The sequence below is a fragment of the Salvelinus alpinus genome, chromosome 1 (assembly GCF_045679555.1).
Source record: "Salvelinus alpinus chromosome 1, SLU_Salpinus.1, whole genome shotgun sequence".
NCBI classification, from domain to species: domain Eukaryota; kingdom Metazoa; phylum Chordata; class Actinopteri; order Salmoniformes; family Salmonidae; genus Salvelinus; species Salvelinus alpinus.
Genome location: NC_092086.1, coordinates 69110354 through 69133025, shown reverse-complemented (window position 1 = coordinate 69133025; position 22672 = coordinate 69110354). Strand labels below are relative to the sequence as shown.

Genomic DNA, 22672 nt, shown 5'->3' with positions numbered 1-22672 from the left:
CGGACGACGCTGGGCCAATTGTGCGCCGCCCTATGGGACTCCCAGTAACGGGCAGTTGTGATACAGCCTGGAATCGAACCAGGGTCTGTAGTGACACCTCTTGCACTGAGTTGCAGTGCCTTAGACCGCTGCGCCACTCGGGAGCCCTATCACTAGCTTTTTTAATATAGCCTAACTTCTTAAAGGGAACACAATGCAAAAGAATGGACAAAGCCCAATGTAGACTTCTATGTCCAAAGATACTCAAATAAACTTCACATTTTCCAGGTCCTTCTCTAGTGTACCTGCGCAAGGCTTTTGAGTGGAATGTAATTGTGCTAAATTAAGTCTCATTGGGTTGTACGCAGGATGTTTGTGACCTATATATTTGAGCTGCCTTGAAAGAATAGGAGAGGAGTCGCGCCTCGATCAGACCGACAGCGTCATTGCATCAATGCCGTGTACCAAACTCTGCAGTCAAACTGTTTTCATTACGTAATCCACAGTTTTTACTGGATATGTATGCAACAGAAGTTCAACATTCACCTTCTGCTACCATTTCTGTCAAGTCTGCACATATATCCAACGTATGCGTCAAATTGTATCTAACCTACGCACCAAAAAGAACACAGAACGCACTGCAACTGCAACGCTGCAAGACAAACGCAGCATTCCATTGGAAATCAGTGTACTTCTGGTGTACCAAAAACGCAATGACGCTGTCGGTGGGAGAGAGGCGTTACAAGGCCCACTTTCCTTTTCTATAACTCACACAGAGGGGAGTCAAACTGACAGACAGGGATTCCAGACCAGTTTCGCAAAGTAATAAATACACTTTAATAAGACTACCATGGCGACAGTTTTAAAAGCAAGAGCTTGTAGTCTACTTCTCTGGTAGCCCCTATAGAGGGATAAGAACAATAATAGAGACAAACATCAAAATGACTGTCTTTTGTTGGTCCCAAAGTGTTGGTCCCATGTTTCATGAGCTGAAATAAAATACCCCACAAAAAGCTTATTTCTCTCAAATATGGTGAACAAATCAGTTTACATCTCTGTTAGTGAGCATTTCTCCTTTGCCAAGATAATCCATCCACCTGACAGGTGTGGCATATCAAGAAGCTCATTAAACAGCATGATCATTACACAGGTGCACCTTGAGCTGAGGACAATAAAAGGCCACTCTAAAATGTACAGTAGTGTCACACAACACAATGCCTCATGTTGAGAAGGAGCGTGCAATTGGCTTGCTGACTGCAGGAATGTCCACCAGAGCGATTGCCAGAGAATACAATTTTAATTTCTCTACCATAAGCCGCCTCCAACGTCGTTTTAAATAATTTGGCAGTACGTCCAACCGGCCTCACAACCACGTGTAACCACGCCAGCCCAGGACCTCCGCATCCGGCTTATTCACCTGCGGGATCGTCTGAGAACAGACACCCGGACAGCTGATGAAACTGAGGAGTATTTCTATCTGTAATAAAAGCCTTTTTGTTGGGAAAAACTCATTCTGATTGGCTGGAGCTGGCTCCCAGTGGGTGGGCCTGGCTCCCAAGTGTGTGGGCATATGTCCTCCCAGGTCCACTCATAGCTGCGCCCCTGCCCAGTGATGTGAAATCCATAGGTTAAGGCCTAATGAATTTATTTTAAATTGACTGATTTCCTATATGAACTGTAAACTCTGTGAATTTGTTGAAATTGTTGCATGTTGCGTTTACATTTTTGTTCCGTATAAAATAACAAAACCTTGCAAAGCGTCTACAATTTACTTTCAGGGTGTGTTGTTTTCAGGAATTCAACAGGAATTCCCATTGCTTCACCAGGGTGAAACGTTGACCTTTGTGACTAATGTAGCCTGCCTACTTCAGAGTGGCCCTGCAGCGTCTGCTTTCACTATCAGTACTGGCTCTGAGGGAATATGCCTCTTCACGCCCTGAGTACTGCATGGAATGCTGCTTTACATGCAGGCAGCCTTCACACAACACAGCCATTACAGGCTGGAAATATGTGCTTGTCTTGTACCAATACAAATTTTGAAAATAAATTATATCTGCTTCTTGTTTTGTTTCCTTACTACAATTCTTCCGAGTAGCGCGGTACTGATATCGTAACAACCCTACAGTAAATCATACAGTAGTGGGCACCTCTACCGACACAGCCTCTTAGTGGATAGAGCAGGATGATTAACAGGAAACTCAGGACACGGACATCATTGTGCATCACAAATGGCACCCTGTTCCCTAGCGCACTACTTTTGATCAGTAGTTTATTATGTAATATGTAGGGAAAAGGGCACCATTCTGGATGCAGCCCATACCTGCAGCATAAAAGTCACTCATAACGCCCTACATCTGAGAACAACGCGTGCAATGCCTATGTCTGCCTACAAGATAAGCACCAAGACCACATTTTCATTCATATCACTCACCTGACAAACTTACCTTCCTCAATAGTAGTTTTACACAGCTGTTTTGTTTATGTTTGAGGACCAACACATGTTGCTTAGAGTGTGTTGTCACTTTGTATTATGCACTCGCCCTCTCTCAAAAAGGTGCAAAGAGGGGTTTCTGTTCAGTGAGTGAAAACAAAACCGTGGATCAGTCTAAGAAATTGGCTTTTGAACTAGGTTGTAGGTAGGATTTAGCCAATTGTGCCTTGAAAAGTGCTTGCAATTCAAAATGTTCTGCAGCTGAACAGAGTAGGCTATTTGGGGGAAATCGTATGGCAATTCCACAGTAACAGAGTGATGCTGAGACTCCGATTTGTACACTTTTATGTGAAATGTATGTATGTGAAACAAAAACGAAAGACTGCAGAGTTAAACAAACCCTGCACAAGGACTACATTTTACAAAAACATTTACTTGTAGAACAGTGCAAATTAAAAGTTTGGTAACAGAATGATGGCACAAACAGTCATTCTGTTATAAAACTGCGCATCTGAAAATGTTTTTCAAGTATATCTGTTTTAGGTACATTTTCACTCAGTTACTGTGGAATTGCCTTATGGCAAAAGCAATGCCAATTAAACTGGGCTGAGGTTTGGATTGTCAGAGAAGAGCAGTTAATTTAAGCTGAGGTTTAGATAAATAACTTCTGCATCTCTGTGGGATGACAGGGGAAGGAACGAATCATGGATTATAATAGTATTCTTAAAGTAGAATCAAACAAGCACATTCAGAAGTCAGAGAATTTGGAAAAGTTCTATCAAATGGTACATCATATAAAGGCTACTGTTTATAAAGGATGATTGTGTGTGAATGGGGGGGGGGGGGGGGGTGTAGTTGCCTTTTTGAAACAGCTGAATATCCTCAGATGATAGATCCCTTGTAATGATGACAGTCCCACAAAACCCTTAACAGTAATGATAGCCAGAGAGAGATACTATTGAACATATGACCGGAGGCCCCCATAATAGAACAGGACAACAATTGCATTATCGTTTAATCTTGAAACTGCAACTTTTCAGAAAACTTAAAAGGGAAACCGTACTGAATGATATTTATGACGTCATCTAAATAAGATTGACAACTCACTTTCCATTGCAGTAGTTAGCAAACTTTCTCTCAGGTTGGATAGCTAGCTAGAGTAACTTCAGTGTGTGTGTGTATATATATATATATATATATATATATATATATATATATATATATATATATATATATAAAACACACAAAAGTGGTTCATTCTCACTTTCCTGGAAATAAAACCAACTGAGTGACTGGCTGGGTGAATGGATAACACATTGCTCCTCGTCAACTAGTGCGTTAGAATGCTAGCTAGCAAGATAATTATTCCAGCTAGCTAGCTAACTTTTTTGACATGAGAAATTCAAACCAAGAACACATAGCTAACGTTAGCTTGCTTACCTCTGTTGTCCTTTGTGATGGAGGTTTCTTTAAAGCTTGTTTGAAAGAAGTTTCCATCGATCCAGTCATTGTCACAACTTCACACCAGAAACAAATCCCCAAGAAATCAATGCATTGATCCCATCTCACTTTAGGCCGATGCCGCTATACACCCATCCCGTTGCTATCCCGTTTCTTCGCCCGAGCATGGAGGGAAAAGTCCTTGTTAAAATGAGAACAAAACTAACCTCAATAACGCAACTGGTTCACATCAAATTGACCGAAAGTACATAATACAAAAATGGATATGTGAAAATCCTAGTGAAGAACGATATACATGTTTAGCATCCAGTTAGAAAGTTGCCTCCCTCTGATCAATTCTTCATTTGGGAAGAATTGACTGCTGACACTACTATTCTGCTAGCAGCACTAACGATGATGTCACTTTCCTATGGTAATGTACCTTCGAAATAAAAGCCCGCATTTCAAAACATTGCAAAGAGTATAACTCATTCAAAAGATACTACATGTTAATCGATTTGTATTATGCTTACAATGAAATGCAAGAAGGAATTTATTTTGAAATATGTTTTTAAAACATTATTTTAAGACCACTGTTGACAAATACAATGTTCAGACTGGTATGTTGACAATATAGGGCTTATAGTGAAAAAACGATTATTTGTGCCAATATAAAAGTGGGGTTTGGAGTACTCAGTAGGGTCTGTAGAATCTATCAGTTGAGGCTCCTCAGAGTAGGAAGGAGAGGACCATCCTCCAAAGCGAATTTCATTTTTTTTTTAAACAGACCATTTAAAAAGTTATCCTTTTTAGATAAAACTATACTAAATATAATCACGTCACCTAATAATTGATTAAAACACACAATTTTGCAATGAAGGTCTACAGTAGCCTTAACAGCACTCTGTAGGGTAGCCCCATGGTGTAGCCAGAGGACAGCAAGCTTCCATCCTCCTCTGGGTACATTGACTTCCAAACAAAACTCAAGTATTTTTGTTCACCCAACTTAGAATACCTCACAATCAAATGCCGACCGTATTACCTCTCGAGAGAATTCTCTTCGGTTATAGTCACAGCCGTGTATATTCCCCCTCAAACCGATACCACGACTGCCCTCAAAGAACTTCACCGGGCTTTATGCAAACTAGAAACCACATATCCTGAGGACACAGTTATTGTAGCTGGGGATTTGAACCTCTATTAGATCGGTGTCCACCCGCGGGACGGTTGAGCTAATGTGCGCTAATGTGATTAGCATGACGTTGTAAGTAACAAGAACATTTCCCAGGACATAGCCATATCTGATATGGGCAGAAAGCTTATATTCTTGTTAATCTAACGGCACTGTCCAATTTACAGTAGCTATAACCATGCTATTGTTTGAGGAGAGTGCACAGTTATGTACTTGAAAATGTATCAATAAACCAATTAGGCACATTTGGGCAGACTTGATACAACATTTTGAACAGTAATTCAATGGTTCATTGGATCAGTCACAAAAAATGCACATACACTGCTGCCATCTAGTGGTCCAAATCTAAATTGTGCCTAAACTGGAGTAATACAGTGGCCTTTCTCTCGCATTTCAAAGATGATGAAAAAAAACAATATGCATATCCTTGCTTCAGGCCCTGAGCTACAAGCAGTTAGATATGGTATGTCATTTTAGGCAAAAATTGGAAAAAAAGGGTACGATCCTTAAGAGGTTTTAACAAAGCATATGAGTTAAACGCTACGGAAGTTCTATCAACACATTGACAGTAATACTCACAATGGAAAAACATTGAACCACTGCTACTCAACTTTCTAAATGCCTACAAGGGCCTCCCTTTGGCAAATCTGATCACGACCAATAACATTTGATTTGAAAGTGAACTGTGTTTACATTCCGCTGATTCTGTTGAAAAACTTGTCATAAACGGAAGCAAACGGAACAAAACAGGGATGAAGTTAACTGAATATGTCCAATAGAAACTCTCGTTTGCAACTGTTGGACTAATGATTACAACCTATATCAGCTAGATGCAGGCAAGAGTGTGCAAGGCGGTGACTGTCTGGCCTAGGTTGTAGCAACCTCATGATGGGTATAGAGAAAATTTGATACTTACGTATATTTATAGTGTTCCACAATTGTTTACACATGTTTGCTGAATCTTTGGCCCATTTTCCCCAAAACTCTATCTCTAACAAAAGCAAACATGTTTGGTTTTTTTTGCAGCAAAATGGCACACGCATCATATGAATAGATCTGTCTACGAACCAACACTGATGTGCTCAACACAAAACACTACTATGAATATCCCATCAGTAGGTTCATGCCTTTTCAGTGTTGCACTGTAGCCGGTTGTAAAAGATTACAGTAATCTACTCAAATATACATAAACACACAAATGCAATTCAGTAACAAAAACATTTCCAAAATGCTGTGTTTTGTATCTAACACTTTCCATACCCAACAAGAGAAAACCTAGAAAAAAATTCAGTAAGATAAAGGGTTTTCTGTACAAAAATAAGTAGCTCATTCTTTCAAAACAGACAAAAACAAATGCAAAATGTAAGAAAAAAATGACATTAGGCTGCATCCTATTATGGTCTGGCCACAGCACCTCATTTACATCACAAGCGATGTTTCTCCCTGGCTAAACAGCTTGGAAAGAATCTTCTGGAGTGACGGCTCCAGCCGCCGAAAGTCCCCACATCAACTTCACCACATGCATCTGCCATTGCCTGGAGAAGAAGCATGCGTGCGAGGGGATGGCGGTCATACACCTTCCATCGCCATGCCGAAAAAAACTTCTTCAATTGGGTTTAGGAATGGGGAATATGGTGGGAGGTATAGAACAATAAATTGTTTGTGGTCAATGAACCAGTTGCGGACCAGAGCAGCCCGGTGGAAACTCATGTTGTCCCAGATGACAACATACCTGGGCTGCTCTGGTCCACCCCTCTGTTCGGCTAGAATGAGGATGCCATGTAGTGTGTTCAGGAATCTGATGAGAAAGGCGGTGTTGTAGGGACCATGGTTGGCATGGTGATGGAGGACACCTTGCTGGCTAACGGCTGCGCACATGGTGAGATTCCCTCCACGCTGTCCAGGGATATTCACAATGGCCAATAATGTTCCATCCCCTTCTTTTGGCTAGGCCAGCCTCTATGTAAATATAAGCGTGCTGATGCAGTGGCATCCAGCTCCAAGACTCTGAAACAGACAAGACAATATGTGACAGACCTAGAGCAGTCAATACGGTGAGGCACAATACACGGGATTACAGTACTGTGCCTATACAGTGCTGATATGATAGTAAATTCACAGTATAGTACTTACTTGCACATATTCACAGCGCTGTTCTTTAACCCTCCGACTTTCGCTCAAATAGCACCCTGTAGACCCGTTTCATCCAGATTCGGTTGCGCTGTAATACACGGTCCAATGTAGACAAGCCCACCTGGTGAATGTTATTGAATATTGTGTTTGTCTGCAATTATGTGGTTCTGGATTTCTCATAGTCTAATGCTATCGTTTGCCACCACCATGTTCAGAAAACAAGTCTCCTGTTCTGGTGTGAACAGCCGCCATGGCGTGTCTTCCACCATGGCCTGGCCATCTCAGTTCTGCAGAAGATCAACAAATATGATTGGTTACAGTAAGCTAAAATAATCAATTTTCTTTCAATATGACATTACAGTAACATTGGTCAACAATCACTGAGTAACATATGCCTAGTAATATGTCAGACTGCAGTATACATACATAAAGAGCATAGAGTAGATGGTAGGTAACTTACCGGTTCTCATTTCTGGATATACGAATGATAGATGCAACCATGTAGCGGTTCAGGTTGGGCTGAACTCTGCCCAGCCTCCCTCATACTCAATCCATGGTTGAGCACATGGTCAACCAACGTGGCCCTGATCTCATCTCAGCCAGCCAGCCAGCCAACCAACCAACCAACCAACCAACCGTTCCTCTCTCTCCTTCACATCTAGCTCTTGCTTCACCATTGATTTCCTTTTATACTGCTAAAGCTCTGATTTCTAAGTGAACAATTCAGCAACTAGTGTTTACACCTGTGAGGAGTGGGTGTTGCCAATTGGTGTATATAGCTTGGCATTGTGATTGGCGTTGCTTTCCAAAGGGACTAAAGAGGTTTTAATGTTGAATGTTGTGCCTAATGTAGAGAACTGTGTGTAGTGTTTTGCAAAAAAATGTGATATAGAATTGAAAGCTGAGTGTAAAGCAGGAATTGTGCTTGCAATTTTGCAGACTTGGTTTAGGGATTTGGTACATGAGTTTCAGGTTTCGGTGATTGCGTTTCAAGTTCCAATTTTAGTGTGTAAACAATTGGGGAAAAACTGTAAAACCAAATACTTTTACTCAAGTAGTATTTCCGTGCGAGACTTTTACTTGAGTAATTTTCTATTAAGGTTTCTTTACTATTACTCAAGTATGACAATTGGGTACTTTTTCCACCACTGATAGTATACTGCTGCCAGGAGAACGGCAATCTTACGCCACCGTGTGATAATGCGAGCGTTTTTGCAAAGAGCGCTCCATAAACCACACCCCAGTGGGCGGATCTAGGCATGGTTGTACTGGGACACGTTTTAATACAATTGTAGGCCTCTCGTTTTAAAATGTTATGAGTCCGCAGTGGTTCTGTGTAGTTACGCTAATCATATTTGCCATATACACATGGTTAGCAGATGTTAATGCGAGTGTAGCGAAATGCTTGTTTGAGACAAGTGTATTGCAGTTATTTTTGTCTTAGACTTAATAAGTCAAATATGTTTGAGTAACAAATTGGGAAATAACGAGTTATTTGGATTTTAGTTACCACTAGTACTTGGATAAATTCGTGCTCGTTGACATTAAATTCACATTATTGTCATTGACCCGTGTCCGATCTCTGTACACTTTGGCTGCGTATTGACCAGGGGAGAACAACTGCCCACCCTCATCGAAGCCACGGAAGTTAAAGGCCGACCGAGGTACTGCATTGTTAGCAAAAAACAGGATCCCCTATTACAGTGAATGGAAATGGTCAATCTTCGTGTAAATCAAATAAAAATGGAAGACAATCATGGTACAAATAGTTTATTCTAAAACAAGAGATGTATGTCCTATAAACAATTATTTTAAAATTGCACACAGAAGAAGTTATTTTAGATGCTAATGTCAGCCTGCAGTACCCTGGTCGTCCTTCAATTTGAGTTAAGGTGTCTACATAGTAGGTTCGGTTTGCTCCAAACAGAACTCAGCTAGGCGAAGTGAACGTCTTTGCCTCGCATACGCCCTTAAAACACCGCTTGAAAAAAAGAGGCAATAGTACTTTATGTCCCTCTTGAGACGCCTTAGCCAGTATAGATTTAATCAAAATAGTCTGAGGTAATCTATGATAACTCAATAAATCTGTCATTAATTTAGACGTTTTTGCTGAGGTCTTAATCATGCAATTGTACATCTAACTATGATGTTTGGTGCAGTATTTCTCAAGTGGAAAAATGTGCATGAGAACAAGTCGTCTCGTTGAATGATAGACTTCATTGAATAATCCCTACTGTTGACCAATCACCGAACGAAGGGGTGTAGACTTCGGCTACCGAATTTCGCCTTGCCTCAAGGGAAACAAGATGTGTGTACGAACAGCCCCCCAAAACTAACAAAAACGGCACAAAATGTCATAATATATGCACCAATTGTTTTGGATGGGAAGCATGTAGACGCCTTTAGTCACTGAGAGAAGGCAGCACTGAGCTAGCATGCAAAGTCACTCCCTGGAGTAGCTCAAACTGCGCATTTTATCAGAGAGAAAGAGACGAAGCGAGAGGTTTTACTCCTCCCAAAATCTGTTCACGAAAATGAACCCTGTGAGGAACGTTTGTATGGCGGTCATTGAGAGAGTAGAATTTGGTCAACAAAAAATGTAATTGCTCATTTGCTACGTGAGGCTTATTTGATCTAACATCCGTTTCGTAATGGTTAGGTTGTTACGAATGCACTGTTACGAATCTATATGACAACAGTTACAGCTCCAATACAAAGTCGCTTTTTTTCCAAAGTTGCCAAAATGTCACGTGCGTCCACTTATGTAGTGGACGCACGTGACATTTTGGCAAGTTTGGGAAAAAAGCGACTTTGTATTGGAGCTGTAACTGTTGTCATATAGATATATTGAGAACTCATCATGGATATAACCAATCCACGCCCAGCCATCTAGATGTGTGAAAGTTAGTGTTAGTTAAGGAACCATCATGTATGACATTCCTGGGAGTGTGTAAACTTACATTTTATATCACCATTTTTGTATGTTCTCTATAGTTATGTACTTGGAAATGTATCAATTGACCAATTCGGCACATTTGGGCAGACTTTATTGTCCAGTATTGTAATTCTTCACTGGATCAATCTGAAACTTTGCACACACACTGCTGCCAGCTAGTGGCCAAAATCTAAATTGCACCTAAACTGCAATATATCAGGGCCTTTCTCTTGCATTTTAAAGATGATGAACAAAAAACACTAGAAAACACTTTTTTTTTAAATGATCTTTTACCAGATCTAATGTGTTATATATATTCTCCAACATTAATTTCACATTTTCACAAACTTCAAAGTGTTTCCTTTCAAATGGTATCAAGAATATGCATATCCTTGCTTCAGGTCCTGAGCTACAAGCAGTTAGATTTGGGTATGTATTTTTAAGCGAAAATTGAAAAAAAGGGTCCGATCCTTAAGAGTTTTTTTAAACAGACAGCCCAATTCAGAATTTTTTTCCACTCCTTGTGGCATTTTGCCACTGATTATAGCACTGGTATGTATAGCATCCGTTTTACGGGCTCCTGACCAATTCTGCTTTTTTTACTGATCATAACCTTTTTTTTTTTTTACATAATGTTTCCGCCACCGTTTTCTATGACCAAAAAGAGCTTCTGGACATCAGAACAGCGATCACTAACCTCAATTTGGATGAATATTTCTACTTCAATTAATTGGCAGCACAGGACATACTGCTCACCCCAGACCAGGTCTAATCCCTGACACTCATAAGAGAAAGAGACCGCAATACAGAGGCCGACGTGCCGGTGTCCTGATGAAACTACGGCAGTGAGTAAATAATCCGCCTCTACCCTCTGTTCTATTGGCGAATGTACAATCACTGGAGAACAAACTGAACGAGCTCTGTTCGAGACAATCCTATCAACAGGGCCTGAAGAACTGTAATATCCTATGTTTCTCTGAACAAGGACATGGATAATATTGTACCTGGTTTTTCTGTGCTTTGGCAAGACAGAACGGCAGCATTGGGTAAACTCAAGGGGGGTGGAGTGTGTCTCTTTGTTAACAACAGCTGCTGCACAATCTCTAATATTAAGGAAGTCTCAAGGTTCTGCTCACCTTTTACTTCCTCATCAATCTTTTAAAAACATTTTTGGGGAAATCTTTACCCCTTTTTCAGTCTAGTCCCATTGCTGCAACTCCTGTACGGACTCGGATGATGCGAAGGTCGAGAGCCCTGCGTCCTGCGAAACACTACCCTACCAAGCCGCACTGCTTCTTGACACACTGCTCGCTTAACAATCCTGTCTCAGAGCTACACAGACAATTCCTTCGATCTCATCGCTTGGTTTTTACTCTGACATGCATGGTCAACTGTGGGACCGTATATAGACAATATAGACAGTTGTGTGCCTTTCCAAATCATGTCCAATCAATAGAATTTACCACCAATCCAGTTGTAGAAACATCTCAAGAATGATCAATGGAAACAAGCATTCCCGAAAGGCCCCAGAGTCTGCAACACCACTAAGCAAGGGGCACCACCAAGCAAGTGGCCCATGAAGACCAAGGAGCTCTCCAAACAGGTCAGGGACAAAGTTGTGGAGAAGTACAGATCAGGGTTGGGTTATAAAAAATATATGAAACTTTGAACATCCCGCTGAGCACCATTTAAATCCATTATTAAAACATGGGAAGAATATGGCACCATAACAAACCTGCCAAGAGAGGGCCACCCACCAAAACTCACGGACCAGGCAAGGAGGGCATGAATCAGAGAGGCAACAAAGAGACCAAAGATAACCCTGAAGGAGCTGCAAAGATGCACAGTGGAGATTGGAGTATTTGTCCATAAGACCACTTTAAGCCGTACACTCCACAGAGCTGGGCTTTACTGAAGAGTGGCCAGAAAAAAAGCCATTGCTTAAAGAACGCATGTGGGAGAATCCCCAAACATATGGAAGAAGGTACTCTGGTCAGATGAGACTAAAATTGAGCTTTTTGGTCTCCAAGGAAAACGCTATGTCTAGCACAAACCCAACACCTCTCATCGCCCGAGAACACCATCCCCACAGTGAAGCATGGTGGTAGCAGCATCATGCTGTGGGGATGTTTTTCATCGACAATTTATAATTCATAAAGGTCATGTTAACTGAGAGTAAGGGTTAAGAGTTAAGGTTTGGGATAGGGTTAAAACCAGTGTCCACGACTTGGATTGAATGTACAACCTGATCCAGAGTCATAGGATTACGCCCTTTCACCACTCCGTCCACAACGCCTTAGCAAAACGCAAGCCTACTTGATGATAATAGCACTCACTGTTGCCCCTAGTGGACAATTTAAGGCATTTCCCGACATCCTCCAATTTCAATGTTAATCTTGAACGACCTGGCGGAGCTAGCGAGTTCTTCTGTAAGAAATGACATTATACTACACGTGTTAAGCTCCTGCATAAATTAAATATTAGTATACAGTATTAGCATCAGGTAGCCGAGTGTCGTTTTTTGTTACACATTGAAAAGGTAAAACCTTGATTGCATAACTTCGTTCATTTCCAAAATATTGTGAGAAAAACGTATTCCACTAATTGCATCCCTGACAACGGCCATTTCTATACCGGTGCAGATCAGGTATAAATAAATGAGTTAATCAAGAATATAGTACAGTATTTCAAGTCAGTAATTTTTTGACGTGCAATTATTTGTAAAACTGCAGTGTAGAGATGCTGCATCAGTACATCTGAAAAACTTCCACCTTTCCTTGATCGAAAATAATAACCCAGCAGCATCCCTAGTAGTTTGTTTGATAATCCATTATGAAAATCCATTAGTCTATAGTGGCTAAGTCAGGCATGAGAGACCATGAGTAAAAACACCTTGAGTATATTAGTTGTTTAGTAGTGATTTGGCACGTTGAAAACCCTCAATATAAAAGTTAACTGATAATATAAAGGTGGTTTTGTATACCAGGCTATGACAAAACTCCCAAGGCACTTCCCCAGGTTAAAAGGTAACGCAGTAAGTTGCAGTAGCTTACTGTATAGTTATGTATGCATGTACAGTGCCTTCGGAAAGTATTCAGACCCCTTGACTTTTTCCACATTTTGTTACGTTACAGCCTTATTCTAAAATGGATTTAAAACAAATCCTCAGCAATCTACACACAATACCCCTTAATGACAAAGCGAAAACCGGTTTTTGGATTAAAAAAAAAACATTAAAATAAAAAAACAGAAATACCTTATTTACATAAGTATTCAGCCCCTTTGCTATAAGACTCAAAATTGAGCTCAGGTGCATCCCGTTTCCATTGATCATCCTTAAGATGTTTCTACAACTTGATTGGCGTCCACCTGTGGTAAATTCTATTGATTGGACATGATTTGGAAAGGCACACACCTGTCTATATAAGGTCCCACAGTTGACAGTGCATGTCAGAGCAAAAGCCAGCCGATGAGGTTGAAGGAATTGTTGAGACAGGATGGTGTCGAGGCAGAAAAGATTCTGCAGCATTGAAGGTCCCCAAGAACACAGTGTTCTCCTTCATTCTTAAATGGAAGAAGTTTGGAACCACCAAGAGTATTCCTAGAGCTGGCCGCCCGGCCAAACTGAGCAATCGGGGGAGAAGGGCCTTGGTCAGGGAGGTGACCAAGAACCCAATGGTCACTCTGACAGAGCTTCAGAGTTCCTCTGTGGAGATGGGAGAACCTTCCAGAAGGACAACCATCTCTGCAGCACACTACCAATCAGGCCTTTATGGTAGAGTGGCCAGACGGAAGCCTCTCCTCAGTAAGACACATGACAGCCCGCTTGGAGTTTGCCAAAAGGCACCTAAAGGACTCTCAGACCATGAGAAATAAGATTCTCTGTTCTGATGAAACCAAGATTTAACTATTTGGCCTGAATGCTAAGCGTCACGTCTGGAGGAAACCTGGCACCATCCCTAAGGTGAAGCATGGTGGTGGCAGCATCGTGCTGTCAGGATGTTTTTCAGCAGCAGAGACTGGGAGACTAGTCAGGATCGAGGCAAAGATGAACGGAGCCAAGTACAGAGAGGTCTTTGATGAAAACCTGCTCCAAAGCGCTCAGGACCTCAGACTGGGGCAAAGCTTCACCTTCCAACAGGACAACAACCCTAAGCACAGCCAAGACAACACAGAAGTGGCTTTGGGACAAGTCTCTGAATATCCTTCAGTTGCCCAGCCAGAGCCCGGACTTGAACCCGATCGAACATCTCTGGAGACCTGAAAATAGCTGTGGAGCAACGCTCCCCATCAAACCTGACAGAGCTTGAGGATCTGCAGAGAAGAATGTAACTCCCCAAATACAGGTGTGCCAAGCTTGTAGCGTCATACCCAAGACTCAAGGCTGTAATCGCTGCCAAAGGGTCTGAATACTTAGGTAAATTATGTTTTTTATGATTAATATATTAGCAAAAAATTGTTTTTGCGTTGTCATTATGGGGTAGTGTGTGTAGATTGATGGGGGAAAAACAATTTCATCCATTTTAGAATAAGGCTGTAACGTAACAAAATGTGGAAAAAGTCAAGGGGTCTGAATACTTTCCTTAGTTTGCACTGAAATGAAACATGAATTTGAAATGAAAAATGTATACTGAAAGTATTTACTGAGACACTTGCATCTATAACATTGGCATCTTTATTGCACAACATTCCCATAAAATTGGGAAAGGATAATTTGAGAAACAATTCATATTGAAATAAAATTAATATGTACAGTTTACATTAATCATTACACACCATACTAAATTATTTATTCATATTCATGTATAAAGAGAAAAGTAGATATAAAGTCATACCTCCGAGAAATAATCAGGGGTTTCACAAAATGCAATAAGTACAACATATCCTGCAGTGGCCTAGCATCTTACATGATAAGCATGTCAAAAAAATGTTTACAGCAAAATAAATTCTTCAGAAGCCCCTGATCCATTCACACTACATGTCCATTAAAGGTAGACTCAGCGATATGACGTAGATGCATTAAGTAAACAGCATAGCGGGTCAATTTCCACAACAACTAAGAGTGTTGAAGTGCGAAGCTCAACTTCTCAGCTGTTTTTGTGCCATGGCTACCATGCTGTGAACAGCAAGAAGCGAACCTGGGCAGATACTGTGTGTGACTGTGTGAAAGCTAAGTCTTGCATCTCAATATCTCCAGTGCTGCTCTTTCGCTGAGACTCCATTGTATGGCATTCTCTCTCCAGACAAAGTACTTCAAATGCAACATCAATTTTTTGGTTGGTAAAAATATTTGTAGAAAACAACAATAAAACTGATTTGTGGTTTCACCTCTTGCTTTTGTAAAATCAAACGCAGTGTTTTTAGTTAGCCATAATTAAATATTGGAGTATAGTGTAATGAACTGATACACATATTGCTAACATATATTCCACAAACTCTCCCTTTGTAGCATTCAATACAGCCGTAAACATGGTATAATGGTGGCAAAGCGGTAAAAAAGTTTTAAACCGTGAAAATATTTCAGTTTGAAAATATATGTAGATCATTGTTTCGTTTTTTTCAACATACCGCAGTAGAAATGGGCTCTCATTGTACTCAAGAGAAATACAATAGTTTTCCCATTTTCAGGAATTCAATTAACATCCCTTTTTCAATAAAGCACAGCATTGTGTTCGCACAGTTTTATTTCCTACGATTAAAAACAACAAAATATTTTTTCCCTCAGGCATTTCTAGTGGGTAACTATAAAAAGCAGATCTGAGGTAGTGTTGTACCTGTGATAAAGTATGTCAAAGCCACATTAAGCATTTTTCAACCTTAGCTAATAATTAAAATGACTATCGATTACCCAGATATGACCTCTAGGCCTATGTTTATAATTAGTGAAAAGATGTAGTTCATTTTCAAATGAAATCCAATGAATTATGGATCATTTAGAGAGACATTTTAGGGCAAGTACACTTGTAAACAAATACATGAAGAACACAAACATAATTGGCATAAAGTGACAATATTCTCTATGATATTTACAACAAAAAAAATGCATCCTATCCATCTCCGGAGTCCGTTGCTTCCTATGACCTGGTTAAAGATTGTACAGAAACAAAGTACATGAAAAAAAAACTATTTTAGTATCGCTGTCTTTATTATTCATACTCAACAGAAAATGTCTGACTTTGGCTTTCTTGTCCTTTAACAGGGTTAAAATAGTCTGGATGCAGAGGTGGGGAAAAAAACATTCAAAAAGAAGAGAACGATTTAGGGACGCCTCCTTGGCCTGGAGTTAGCCAGCAGAGCTTCAGCACTTACTAGCGGAGAGTAGACTGTGGGCTAGGCTGCCCCCTTGTGGCAGTGTGTTTGTATGCCCAGTGGCAGCAACAGCAGTATCCACCGAGGTCTCGCATCCATCGAGGTGGCCCTTTCTTCATCCCAAATGACACCATATTCCCTACATAGTACACAAATTATGAATAGGATGCCATTTTGGATGCACACCTTGTCCAGGAGACCCTCTCTGAGAACGTCAGCAGGGCGTTGGCGGACAGGGTCAAGCCGCCATGTTAGGCCAGGGCAGAGCACAGTATCAGTCATACTCCATCTCTGGCTTTGGTTTCATCTATTATAGCAGTATTTGGGCCACATAGGGAGAGTGAGTGCTCGCCACGGCTGCCAGCAGTGGAAGGTCGCTGGACTCAATACTGAAATGATAAGAAAAGCCATACTTAGATTATTGTACATAGCTGAGCAAAAAGCCATGGGTATATTCTAACTCCGTTACTGTGAATGTTATTCAGATGTAAATAACAAAGTGGAGTATGTTAAGAACAGAAGGAACATTGATCACAACATTTATATTTGACAATAAATGGCACCCTATCCCCTTATATAGTGCACTACTTTGGACCAGGGCCCATAGAGCGCTGGTCCAAAGTAGTGCAATATATAGGGGAATAGGTGCAATTTGGAACGGAATGCCATTGTATAAGAACGGTTTAGCTGCTCACCCCAGGACCATCCCCAGCTCCTTGACGTGCACTCTAGTCTGTCCCTTCAGGTACTCTGCCAGCATTTTACTCTTGAAGTAGATCTCCTGGAGTCTGTCCTCAAGGTGCATTATGCACTGAGGAGAGTTATAATCTTGTTAGATGTTTGTGATACCGAGTAGCCAAAGTAGGGAGTACTCACACTGCTAATCACTGCATGCTAATTTGGCATTTGTATGAACTTACAAAGTTGGGGGAGACGTTCATTTTGTAGAGCTGGTGGGTGGACTGGAGGAGGCTGGACACGAGGCTGGACACCAGGACTTCCTTCCCCAGTTTGTTGTTGTCCGTCGCTCGTCTCTGGCTGCTGGCTACCTGCACTGTCCACTTATCAGTGTCTGCGATAATGCAGACAGCCTCCGCAATGGGCTCATCCAACACTGGATGCTGCAAGAAAAAAAATAGGAGAATACTTTGGGCTCAGACGGCTGCAGATCAGATACAGCATGTAAAGGATTAAGTGAGTTAGACTTTAGGGTCTCACGAAGCCTCACAATCCAGCTGTTTAGTGCTTGAGGTATATAGCAGCCTTTTACCTGTACAGCGTGGGCCAATTCTGACATGAGGCCCTGCCTTAACTTGTCATCGTTGGGCATCCCCTGCAGAACAAAGTCCGGCACGTTGGTCGGACAGTACCCTCCGAACAGGGACCTCCCAAAGTTGGCAATGCTCGGTTTGGAGAAATTCTCCACTAGCTTTGACCTGTTGATTTAAGACATGGCATAGACGACATCAGAACATATTCTGACACATAAGTCACAGAGGTTGAGTTGAAAACAATGTTTTTAATGTTGACATCAATACGCCTTGTAAAACTCAAGACGTATACTGTGTGAAAGTGGCCAAGCCATTGGTTCAGACCAGTGTGTATCTCACCCAGGGAAGGGGACCTCCACCTCCTCCTGCCACTCGTCTGGTTCCTGATCCTCTCTGTAGTAGATGTCGCTCTCGCTCTGCCTGTGGATGTCCTGCCCTGCGTCTTCGCTCTCGCTGTCCCCCAACGCACTGTCCGAACTCTCGTTCCGGGGGATCTCCCAGTCATTAAGCGGGGCCACCTTCTTTTGTTGGTCCTCTATGTTGTCCCCTTTGCGGACAGTTACTGAAATCACAATGCCCTTGTCCTGCTCAGCAGAACAGCTCCTACAGGAGCCTGCCTCCGACGTGTCTGTGGAGCCACACCTACACCTGGTCTGGACGTCTGCCCCCCCTCCACCCCCACCTACCTGTCCCATAACGCCCTGTCCCGTACCCTCCTGTCCCTTAGTGCTACTGCTGCTTTGGACTCCCGAAGGGTCCAGCAGCTCTTTCTGGGTTTTGTCCGTGCCGCTCGACAACTCTAGGCGTTTCGCCACGTCGTCTATAGTTCTGGTCTCGACAGGGTTGTCGTCACTGAAGTATTCGTCGAACAGCTCCGAGCACTCCTCCTCGCTGACAGGGTTCCACTGGGGCATCTTACTGGAGACGCGTATCAGAGTCTTCTCCCCCCCACCGTTGGTCTTGGTTTGGTCCGCTGATGTGCCGGTTGTGGACTTCACCCGTTGATCACCACCGTTACCGCTCCCACTCTGCTGCTGCTGTTGTTGATGTTGTTTTTGTTGCAGTAGCTGTTGTAGTAGTAACTGTTGCTGCTGTAGTAGTAACTGTTGCTGCTGTTGTTGTCGTCGTAGTTTCTGTTGATGTTGTTGTTGTAGCAGCTGTTGTTGCGCTTGATGTAGTAGCTGCTGCTGCCTCTGTTTCTCCATGATGTATTTCTTGTGCTTCTTAATGTCCTCCTCCACCTTCTTCCTCCTGTTCTCGGTGTCTGACCCTGGGGACTGGGGGTCGCCGATAAGAAACAGCACTTTGGTGGCAGGCTCTTCCTGGTGGTTTGACAGAAAGGGGCCGGGTACAGGTACAGGTACGGTCTTGTCAGGGGGCTTCTTCTCCAGTGGTATCCCTGAGGAGTGGAACACCTTGATGGGCATCTCCTCTGTCACCTCCTCCTGGCTGGCCTTGACCTCCAGCTCTGCCTCGGTCTCCAGGAGCACACAGGCTTGCTCCCCGGGGGAGGCTGAGCCCACACGCACCAGCGTCTCCAGCTTGGCATCCACACAGGAGGTTGGTGACTCCTTCAGCGGCGCGGGCTCACTATCATCCTCCGTGTGGACGATGATGGGCACAGCGTTGGTGTTGTGGCTGGAGTGGGCCAGGGCCTGCAGGACGCTGCTCTTGGAGCCCTGACTGTTCTTATTACTGTCCCCCTCCTCCTCGTCGTCGTCCTCCTCCTCCTCCTCCTCAGGCCCATTGCCAGCCTCAGTGTCTGTGTAGGTGCTACTCTGCAGGCTGTTGTTGCTGTCTGAGGGGTAGCTGCTGTCCTCTCGGGACTCGGGACCCTGGCTCAGGTAGTCTCCGCTAGGCTTGTGCATGGTGACCAGCACATAGTCGGACTCCTCCACCTCCCCGCGCCGCAGTGAGGTGGTGATGAGGGAGCCGGGGATGACGATAGCCTCGTCCTCAGCGCTGTCCAGCATGTGGGTCTCCAGCAGCTCCGAGCAACGGATGAAGTAAGTGAGCACGTAGAGGAGTCTCTGGACTAGCTCCTGTCTCCGACCCACCACTACCGTCCTGGACAGACGCACCGGGGAGCCGATGGCCCCGTACAAGTCACCTATAGGCACAAAACAAACACCACAGTTAACTACAGTTCATCCCAATTAACTACATATTTCTAATTTTGACTTTGTTACATATGTACAGCTACAATTCAAATGTGGTCAAAAGTGTAGAACTTATTCTTTCCCTTTTACATTTGGGAGAGTGAGGGAATCGGCGCTCTGTGCTGTGTTTGATCCTTTTCAGCCACTAGGAGGAGCTGTACACTAAAGTTGCATGTGCTAAAATGAAGCCCACTATTTGGTATTTACAGCTAGTTACTGTTAAGTATAGGAGCGTCTTTTAACAGTCGACTAAACAGAGATATTTCTGCCATGTTATTTAACATGAAGTGAGTGATGATGACTTTCATACCATTTAACAGCTTACAAAAAAATGGATCCTGACAAATATGCATGCCACGATGGGATGGAATTTAAGGATTGTGAGCACTGGCCAGCCGATTTAGTAGACCGCGATTTCTACTAACCCAGGTAACATTCGGTCTGTCCTTACCGAGCTGGGCCCACAGTGGGTTGTAGGGGTGGGTCTTGGCCAGCATATCCACGCTCTGAGAGGAGTGTTTCTCCAGAAAGATCTTGATTGGCGGCTGTCCGTTGGGCATGACGGTGGGCACCCAGGCCAGGTGGTTGGTGAGGATGGCTGTGAGGAGAGCAGGGAGGAACCTGGGAGAAGAGGAAGAGAGAATTATTTAGTGCTCTACTTTTGACCATGGTTCATAGGGCTCTGGTCAAAAGTAGTGCACTACATAGGGAATAGGGTGACATTTTGGACACAGTCACTGTCTACCGCTTCCACTCTCTGTCTGACTCATTTTTCTCAATCTCCACCCCCTCTGCAGCCTCGTGTTTCCCCTCTTCTCGAACTCATGATCATTCCGAGATACATCATAGTGGTCACTGGTCAGTCTAAATCATGTGGCAGTAGACTACTGCATCCTAATACAGTGAGTTCTATGGATGTCTTGCTACATTGGCAAATGATTAAGCTTGGTTTTGTAACCTCGACAAAAACAAGCTAAAGATTGGCAGGGATTCCTGACTTTTCAGCTCGTTCACTATTGCACACGTACAGCACTCACACAGACAGACAGACAGGAGCACTCAACTGGTTCTTTGAAGCCTGCTCAATGAGCAGGGAGAGCTCCCTCATGAACTGTCCACAGAGCTGGTTCTTCTCGGGGGCTCCAGACATCATGGTGAGCCAAACGGGCTCGGCCACGCGGGGCATGGTGTAAAGGTTGACGATGGTCGTCCTGGAGAGGGGGAGGGAGAAACACAAGCCATCATTGTCTCGGGGTGAACAAGAGGGTCACAGTTCTCAGTCCAGTCCTTGCTTACAAGGGAGACCCTCTGAGGCAATTCAGCGTCTGGAAATTTCACAGCGGGAAGCAGTTCAGAGTTTTACACAGAACTGAGGGCATCTCTGAGAATGGAGGAATGTGCGGCATTATAGTTTTAGATCCCAGATGTTTGCTGATGAGCAGGGGAAACAAGTAGTATAACTATCGAACAACAGCTATAGGTAATAGGAAGGAGATGACAGGTAGTGAGGAGATCGATGATTTGTAAAAGGTCTTTCCCTGAATGAAGTTCACAGAAACTAAAAGATGAACACAAATAACATATAGGCATATTGTGTCTCCTTTTACAACAGTAGTGTTGTTAAACATCAGATTTTGGTTTCAACTGACTGGGATCATTTTGACACACTGCTAGGAAATATGCAGACATCGCGTAACTAATAACCCTTCAACCCCACTCTACCTTATGTTATTATTCAACGAACACATAAATTCAGAACCTTTTGCTAAAGTTCATCACAGCAACACTTCTCAGCCGCTATTGTGAAGAACCCTATTAAAAGCCCATGGCGTGGGTAGTGAGGTTTTTTCCTTGACGTGGGGAAGCCAGCCCACGGTCTAGCCTTACGGCCCGTCTGACCAGCTGTCCAGGTGAACTTTAAGGCACCGACGGACGTGAAGGAACGTCAAGTCGACTGGACATTTATAAAACCGACTGAGTCTAAGTTTATACTTCATTCATTCCATGTGACCTCAATACCACTGTTGTGCGGGCAGAGCATTTTAAGTCCGTCAATCCCAATCCTACTAGATATACAATTGGCATCGTATGTGTGTTTCCATGTTGCTTCCGTGGGTATGGGTGTGTATTATACCAGACTGCGTCAATTTACACCTGACTTCGTCATCAAGCAGCATTTCTTCCATTTTGCGCCATTATGTTTCCATGACCTCAGAGACCTAAAGGTCAAACACAAATAGCCAACTATATTGGCCTTCCTGCTGATGGCACTGACATTATTTACTCTTCTGGTAGCCCGGACACTGTCTGAGGGAGATCGTGTTTCCTCAGCGCGGGGGCTTGGGTTGCCATGGCACAGCGCCAGCAGGCATATGACTGCAGCAACGGGAAGCCTTCACACTGTGCCCAACACGTCTCTCCCTCCCCTCCCACCGCGTCAGTGGCTCTGCAGCAGGGAATTTCCCAGCATGCACTGGGAGCAGCAGGGGTGTAGCTGGCCTGTCGTCACCGTGTGCGAGTGTGGACAGGACAGGTAGGGACTGCATGCTCCCTCTCTGCTTACAGTGCAGATTATTAATGAGCTTATTTTGGCCGTGCTTGTGAGAACACCCTGTGGGGACGCTGCCCAATGTTAGGAAGGTCAGAAGCTATCTACGTCACACTAACTTAAACTAAGGTATGGATTAATGATCTACTGCTCCCCGACACTTTGATATATGTTAGATAAAAGGAAATATACAGAGTCCCTATGGCAACAAATTATGCCTCCACCTGTCCTCCCTCCTTGCCCAGGCTCCTAGCTAACAAGCTAAGGGATTTGCC

At 43.2% G+C, this 22672-nt stretch overlaps 2 protein-coding genes across 9 annotated transcripts in view; both read right to left on the bottom strand.

The window, feature by feature from the left end:
- LOC139584120 (rap guanine nucleotide exchange factor 6-like) overlaps nt 1-4288 on the bottom strand; it is a 133458-nt gene extending 129170 nt beyond the window's left edge. For all 4 annotated transcript variants that reach the window (XM_071415627.1, XM_071415636.1, XM_071415645.1 and 1 more), the window contains exon 1: nt 3851-4288. In XM_071415627.1, coding sequence (XP_071271728.1) covers nt 3851-3919 — 69 coding nt within the window. In that variant the 5' untranslated portion in view covers nt 3920-4288. The remainder of the gene's footprint in view (nt 1-3850) is intronic.
- A 10479-nt stretch (nt 4289-14767) lies between these two features.
- Nucleotides 14768-22672, bottom strand: part of LOC139584139 (folliculin-interacting protein 1-like) — a 33759-nt gene continuing 25854 nt past the window's right edge. For all 5 annotated transcript variants that reach the window (XM_071415696.1, XM_071415664.1, XM_071415671.1 and 2 more), the window contains 7 exons: nt 20914-21060; nt 20301-20470; nt 18030-19800; nt 17690-17855; nt 17340-17540; nt 17115-17230; nt 14768-16808 (listed from right to left, as the gene is read on the bottom strand). In XM_071415696.1, the coding sequence (XP_071271797.1) occupies nt 16730-16808; nt 17115-17230; nt 17340-17540; nt 17690-17855; nt 18030-19800; nt 20301-20470; nt 20914-21060 (2650 nt within the window). In that variant the 3' untranslated portion in view covers nt 14768-16729. The remainder of the gene's footprint in view (nt 16809-17114; nt 17231-17339; nt 17541-17689; nt 17856-18029; nt 19801-20300; nt 20471-20913; nt 21061-22672) is intronic.